This window comes from Malaclemys terrapin, chromosome 8, assembly GCF_027887155.1.
Source record: "Malaclemys terrapin pileata isolate rMalTer1 chromosome 8, rMalTer1.hap1, whole genome shotgun sequence".
NCBI lineage: Eukaryota > Metazoa > Chordata > Testudines > Emydidae > Malaclemys > Malaclemys terrapin.
The window spans coordinates 11,288,917-11,296,658 of record NC_071512.1 but is presented as its reverse complement, the minus strand read 5'-3'; the positions used below and the strand labels follow the sequence as shown (position 1 = coordinate 11,296,658).

General features: G+C 42.7%; 1 protein-coding gene across 1 annotated transcript; it reads right to left on the bottom strand.

Annotated features, from left to right (window-relative positions):
* Positions 1–605: 605 nt before the first annotated feature.
* NEUROG1 (neurogenin 1) lies at positions 606–2,078 on the bottom strand. Its single transcript, XM_054038375.1, has one exon. The coding sequence runs from the start codon at positions 2,076–2,078 to the stop codon at positions 1,422–1,424; it is 657 nt and encodes a 218-aa protein (XP_053894350.1). The 3' UTR covers positions 606–1,421.
* Between the last annotated feature and the right edge of the window lie 5,664 nt (positions 2,079–7,742).

Genomic DNA, 7,742 nt, shown 5'->3' with positions numbered 1-7,742 from the left:
CAAATCCTGGGGGATTCACATTGGACAAAAAAAAAGTGCAAATCTCCTAAGAGCTTAAAGCTCTTCTGATATACCGCTGAAAACAGAGCCTTCAAACCCACTGCTTCGGGCATCCACCTGTCATTTTCTGCTTTCTGCCCAACTGTCACATATTATTGATCCCTTTAATCCCTTTTCTTTGAAACTCTGTTGCCAGCTGATGTTTTGTTACACCAAAGGAAATTCTCCTTCTAGTGCCTGCACCTCTGCAGGTAGTGGCTTACTAGAAGCTAAACCAATGCAATCAATTTTTAATTTGGCTTAGCGTGAGCCTTAAGGGACAACATTTGTGTTCAACACAGGGAGGTGTATCCAAATTCTCCGATCTACGATTCCTGGATGGAGCATAGCTGAACATTTAGTTGTGATGTTACTGTTGTGATCGAGAATTTCTTGGGCATTTTAAAAGTATTTCCTTCCAACTCCCTGCTCCCTCCCCCATCCAGAGCTGCTTTTGTGGAAGAAAAAGATCTGAAAAAAATCAAATCAAGGCACTGAAGAAATTAAGTATAAACGTTAAAATTTTTATTTACACCAAGTACAAATGTCTTTGTGAAAACCGATAACACAGACATAATAGAATAAAGCTCTTTATGTACAAAAATACAATTTTCATATGAATGAAACATCTTGAATAAATTAAACGAATACCAGGCCCAGTTGCTGAATACTCCGTGTTTAGTCCTACTCTTAAAGCGAGACGGCAGTGCTGGAGGTCAAGATCCATAATGCATGAATCTAGCGCCTTGTCTTGTCTCTTTAGGGGCTGATCCTGCCAGATGCTAAGCTAAGCACGCCTTGGGGGCGAGGCTGAGCCCTCTCCGATGTTATTGGAGTCAAAGCCAGTTGTGTGCGCTGAGCGCCCGGCAGGGGGTGCTGTGCAGTGCACCCGGCAGGATCAGCTCCTTAAGCCTTTTCATTGTATTGTCAGGGCGTTCAAACCAAATTTTCATGCTCATTTTTCTTCATTAGAGTTCTACAAATTGTAAAATTGACTTTTCACCTCGTCTGCAGCAGCAAATCTGTCCCTTTTCTTCTCCTTTCTAAATCATATTGAAGCGGGGGCGCCGGTCAGTGGGAAGGGAAGCAACAAAGGAGGGTCTGTGGAGTTCAGAAAAGTGCAAAGGAAGGTGGGGGGGGGGGAGAAAACCCACCCCCCAACCCCACCCCAATGTGAGCTGGCTCCTGCTGCCTTTGGAGCCAGGGGGCGGCTTGGGAAGGAAGAGCAGCTCACGCCCTGCCCCGCCAGTCCCACGGACAATAGCCCGCTGGCTGCAGAGGGACCTGGCTCTCTGCCTGCATCGCCCATCATCACACCCCAACCCCGGCCCTGCCCCGACCCCAGCTGAACCGAAAGTGAAACCCTAGGGGGCGGTGCTGGCTCACACGGCGGCGTCCGCCGGGGGGTACCGGGCGCAGCACGGGCCGCTCCGCAGCAGCTCCCCGGGGAGGCCGTGGCAGGCGAAGAGGGGCTCGGGGGGGCCGTAGCCATAGTCCTCGGAGGTGGCCGGGCTGCTGGGGTTGGACGTGCAGGCGGACAGGGAGGAGGCGGTGGAGAGCCAGGAGCCCGCATCGCTGCCGGGGCTGGGCGGGGCGGCGGGGCTCAGGTAGCCCGGCCGTAGCAGCAGGTCCCGCGGCGGCGGCGGGGCTTTGTGGAGGCGCTGGTCGGCCAGGCGCAGGGTTTCGGAGAGGGCCCAGATGTAGTTGTAGGCGAAGCGCAGTGTCTCGATCTTGGTCAGCTTGGTGTCCTCGGGGAAGGTGGGCAGGACGCCGCGCAGCTCGTCCAGCGCCGCGTTGAGGTTGTGCATGCGGTTCCGCTCCCGGTCGTTCGCCTTCACCCGCCGGCTCTTCCGCAGCGTGTGCAGGGCCGCCTCGTTCCGCGCCCGGCAGCGGCCCCGGCGCCGCTTGCGCCCCGGCTCCGCCTCCGGGCTCGGCCCCGGGGAGGGCTCGGCGCGGGCTCGCAGGCTGCTGTCCAGACAGGAGGACACGTCGCCGCTGTTCTCCGCGGCGGAGTAGCGGGTCTCCGGGGCAGAGGGCATCCTGCGGGGAGAGAACACGGGCCATGAGTGCCTGGCGCTCGGGGGAGGGCAGGATGGACCGTTCACAGCGGGATCAACCCCAATCGGGGCGAGCAATGGATCCCAAAACGAGAAGGTTAAAAAAATAATAACTATATCGAGGGGGGGGGGAAATCAATCAACGGACTAGAGGGAGAAATTAAAGGGCTCGATCTGGCTCTGTCTAGACACAGCAGCTCTCTGGGGTGTCTCGGTGTTGCATGGTGCAGCTGGGTTTAGAGAGAGGCGTGTCTGTCTGCTTGGCCCACATACTCACGTGCAAAGGCTCAGAGATGCAATCCAGGGGAGGGGGAGAAAGTTTCCAAGTGTTAGCGAAGTCAGGACCAACTTCAGCTCTTGGAGGCTCCCAAGAAAAGGGGGGTGGGGGTGGGGACACGCGACTGCTCTTGTCTTTGAAGTGATCTCGGCTGCTATCAGCTCGTGCGAGCCGTGAGTTTGGCACACGACTGGCCTCAGACTCCTTATATACCCTGTAAAACAATAGAGCCCCCTTCGCCCCCCAGGCCTTGCGGGATGAATGAATCAAGGCATCAGGTCTGCCCCGTGCTACACTCTCCTTCATTTACATAATTTATGCTCCAAGTGTCTGTTCTCTCCCCGGAGTGTGCCTATAATTACGGCTGGCCAATGGCAAGAGAGATCTGCATCTGAGACACGTGAGCTATCACTAGGCTAAGCCTACTTGTTTGAGCTTCATTAGTCTATTAAAAGGAAAAAGGAGGAACAAAGTGATTAGCCTTAGGGGCAGAGGCACAGTCCCGAAAGGATCCTTTGACAGTGGGGGGAGCTGATACCGTCTGGTTCAAACATAATGTTTCAGGACATCCCCAGCAGCTTCTATAGCCGGGAAGGGTTTCTGCTAGTCTTTCTTGAAGCCTATTCCCATGTGTTAGGGGAGAGTGAATAAGATAGTGGAGCAAGACAAAGCCATCATGAGATAAGGCAAGACAAAGCTCTCCCTATAAAAGACACTGAAGGAAAGGTGTATAAACCCAAGGCACATTTATCAGGTAAAGTCAGTTTCTCATGTCTCCTGAACTGCTGACTTAGGGCAGTTGGCCTGGGTTTTCACATTCAGAGGTTTGGAGTAAACTGAAATCATTCCGTGATTTGAAAGGAAATGGGCAGCCTGGATTTGTCTCAGTTGTGAAGGGATTAAACTTGTGTGGTTTTCAGTGAGAGCCAGGTTTAAATCTGACAAGCTTTTGTTGAGAGGTTGTTGAGGGTTGGGTTTTTTTTTTAGCTGTTCCTGTACTGAGGCAGAGCTTTGCATTCTCTTCCACAAACCCCAATCAAGTGAAAATACTCTGAGATGATACAACTTTCACTAACTTTAAGTAGTTTCTTCTTCTTCTTTACTTTGGATTTGAGTTTAGGTGTGCCCTTTTTTTGGTCATATTTGGTGTTTAGCTAAAGTTTTTTAGGAGCTCAGAATGCTAGAAATTCCAGATTCCATTTATTTTATTAACCTATATATACATAGACATATATGTAGGTATACATATCAACCTATTTTTTCTGACTAAAGAGACTTAATGAGGGTTCCTTTAACACAGGGTTACTTTTATTTTCTTAGCTACCCTTCAGACCCTTATACACTATGTACTTTTATTAAATACCCATTTTCTACTAAAACGTATAATTTTGGCTGTAAATTTTCACAAATGACTTGTAACATTGGATGGTTTATTTTTTTTTCTTGCCCAATTTAATTGCCCGAAAGAGGCCAGGTTTTCAGAGGACAGGTAGTCAGCACTGGCTGAAAATCAAACTCTTTAATGTTTTCGCACTCCAAATCATTAGTCACTTTTAGGCCTTTGTTATGCTTAAATTCATGTTACAAGTCATTGACATAATAATTTCCCCCTAATTTTAAATTTAGAATCTTCTCATGCACAACTCCTTTTTGTGATTTGCTCCCATGTCTCCGGGAAGCAGGAAAAACTGACAATCCAAAGTTATTTTTCTATTTGTAATTTATCAGATATGTGTTCATAGCAAATATTTTCAGGTTCAAAAATGAAAGGCATTTCTCTTGTTTACAAGGCTATTCCTTCTGCAGTTTCTGTTTGCTCTTTCTTTGGAGATTATCAGTAGACAACCAGCAAAATGTCATAAAGGGTATTCTTTAAACTAAAAAGATCGTTCACAAAGAAAAGCCTTAGGTGATAAAAGTTAGCTAGCCTGAATTTATAGACAGCTCTTCATATAGTATAGCAACCTAAGTAGATTAGTATTTATTTTTCTTGCAACAGACCTTAGATATATAATGTAATATAAAATAAGGCCATTGGACTTGCCTTTCTGAAAGAATAGGTATAATTTTTGTCTGAAGAATAATTGGACTTGCAATCAGAAGGACAATTTTAAGCCCCTGTTCTGCAAACCCTTACTCAAATGAGTAACTTTATGCACATGATTAGCCCCACTGCATCAAGTTACTCATGTTCTTAAATGTTTTCAGGACTGAGGCTTAGCTAGCAGTCAGATATTTTCAACAATGAATCCGAAGAAGTGGGCTGTAGTCCACGAAAGCTTATGCTCTAATAAATTTGTTAGTCTCTAAGGTGCCACAAGTACTCCTGTTCTTCTTTTTGCGGATACAGACTAACACGGCTGCTACTCTGAAAATTTTCAACAATGTTTCCAGTTTAGGCCGAAGAAAGTTAGCAAAGCATGCAGATTAGAGGTGACTGAATAATAAAGAGAGATTTGTGATTATTTTTGCTAATAAACATACTGTACTACATTTACTCCACTGCTATTCATCGAAGCATATTGTTTGTTTGTGTGTATTCAAATGAGCACTGATTGATTTGTTACAATGTTTATGATCTCATAGATTTTAGCACAACTGATCATTTGTCTGAAAAAATATGGTGGAAGTTCATTATTCATCAGTCCTTATCCATCATTTGCAGTTTGTCATTCGTTGTTATCTTGTTTAAAAAGTTTGTCATCCAATCAGAGAGCAGAGAAAATACCATGTGCCTTATGCATCAGCCACATACCATGAATAGCAAATAGTTGAAGTGAATGTTTCACAAACAACCCATAGGCTGAAATTTGTTTGCATAATCTATTCACTGAGTACTTTGAATAACGAATGCATTCACAGAATCAGAATTGGTTCATGAACCATTCGCAATCAGAAAGAAGTCCTAAATTTCTCGGATAATTTATTCCCAATGAATAATTCAACCCATTCTGTTGAAGGCAGTCTACTAATTTTGCAAATAAATTATCCAGCCAACAAAGATAATAGCACTTACACCTTTTGAGCCTGCGCCCATGGAAGTTGATTGCAAATGTCTCATTGACTTTTCTGAGATCAAGGATAGGTCGTTGACTTGATGGAACACCAACTATATTCCTAGCATCTTTCTGGCTATTCTATTCCAATGCATAATCTTTGGTAGTAACCCTCACTCTTCAGATTTAAATGCAACTAATCTCTGAATATTTGTTTTTCTATAGTTACATATTATGAGCTTTAAGAAGGCCTAGCACATGCATGTATTTTTTGGAACACCTTGCCTTGGCAAACCTTACTCTATTAAAAAAAAATACTTGTGGTAGTTCCTTGAATATAAGGATTTTGGAAGCCGAGTTAGAGCTTGAGTGCCAGTATCCAGCATGCTTTTCCAGCATTCCATTCCATAATGTTTTTAGTTACTGAATTCTGGCTCCAGTGTGATTGTGCCACAAGATCTTTCAGTGCTATATTTTGATTCTATCAGCAAAATTATTGGTTTGAATTTGCAACAAATACAACTGGATTATATTGTGCCACAACTTTCAAGGGCTTGATCATTCAAAACCTAATTAAATTGATGGGAATGTTTCCATTAAGTGGACTTTGGATTAGGCCCCACTTGAACATATGTTCTAATGCTAACATTGTACTGAATAGTGTGTGTTTAGTTTTAAAATTCTCAAAATGAGCCCAGACAATGTTTGATGGATACATTTCAGAAATCTATAAAGAAATAAATACCTTGGGAAGATGAGAATGTTTTGGTCAAGTGACAGAACTTCTAGGAATTGAAAGAGTTTGTAATTTTGAGATCATAGTTTGTAATTTAGAAATGATATAGCCGGCAGATTGAAAGTGTTTGAGGTCATATGAGTCAAAGAATGCAGCTATAAATAAATGCAAGACTCAGGGAAATCAACTTTATATCTTGGTGATTTATGCTGCAAGTGCCAGGAACCTAGAAGTGAAAAGTTCTGTCTCTTAATGACAGTCCCCACAATCTGGCTTCTTGCTAACTTTCAGCCTTGACTGTGCGCTTTTAAAGGACAATACCATTTGTATTCTCCCCTCTTCCTTAGTAAGATTAGTAACCAAGAGAATGACATCCTAGAAACAAAACAAATCTGTTCTAAAAATCAGTTTTAATTTATATTTAAAAATGGCAAGAATAAGTTAAATCTCAGGAGCAGAGGAAGACCTCTTTCAGTGTTTCCTGCTATTGTATGAAAATGGTTGATTAACAATAACATTACCCAGGTAATGTGGGATTTTGTCTGAGAGAGCTTATTTGTAAATTTAGATATATGGTATGTATTATATTAATTTAAAAAGTACTGAATAATTGCACAAAATCAGTTAAGATAAATGGAGACTTAGGCAAGTGTATAGACTGTAAAAACAAAATAAAAGCCAGGAGAAATCATAGAAGTGTAGGACTGGAAGGTACCTCAAGAGGTCATCTAATCCAGTCCCCTGCACTCAAGGTAGGACTATGTAATAACTAGATCTTTCCTGGCAGCTGTTTGAGAATGTTACCTTTTTATTTATACTAGGACTGTCAAGTGATTACAATTTTTTTAATTGCGTGTAATTAATCATGCAATTAAAAAAATTAATAACGTGATTAATCGTGCTGTTAGACATTAATAGAATACAATTTATTTAAATATTTTGGGATGTTTTCTACATTTTCAAATATATTGATTTCAATTACAACACAATACAAAGTGTACAGTTCTCACTTTATATTTATTTTTGATTACAAATATTTGCACTGTAAAAAACAAAAGAAATAGTATTTTTCAGTTCACCTAGTACAAGTACTGTAGTGCAATCTCTTTATCATGAAAGTGCAACTTACAAATATAGAATATGTACAAAAAAAACCTGCATTCAAAAATAAAACAATGTAAAACTTTAGAGGCTACAAGTCCACTCAATCCTATTTCTTGTTCAGCCAATCGCTCAGACAAACAAGTTTGTTTACATTTGCAGAATATAATGCTGCCTGCTTCTTGTTTACAATGTCACCTGAAAGTGAGAACAGGTGTTTGCATGACACTGTTGTAGCCGGCATCACAAGATATTTACATGCCAGATGAGCTAAAGATTCATATGTCCCTTGACGCTTCAACCACCATTCCAGAGGATATGTGTCCATGGTGATGATGAGTTCTGCTTGGTAACGATCCAAAGCAGTGTGGACCGATGCATGTTCATTTTCATCATCTGAGTCAGATGCCACCAGCAGAAGGTTGATTTTCTTTTTTGGTGGTTTAAGTTCTGTAGTTTCCACATCAGAGTGTTGCTCTCTTAAGACTTCTCAAAGCATGCTCCACACCTTATCCCTCTCATATTTTGGAAGGCAC

Bases quoted from the DNA above. Each gene is read 5' to 3' on its own strand.
- NEUROG1 (XM_054038375.1), bottom strand. From the start codon at position 2,078: ATGCCCTCTGCCCCGGAGACCCGCTACTCCGCCGCGGAGAACAGCGGC.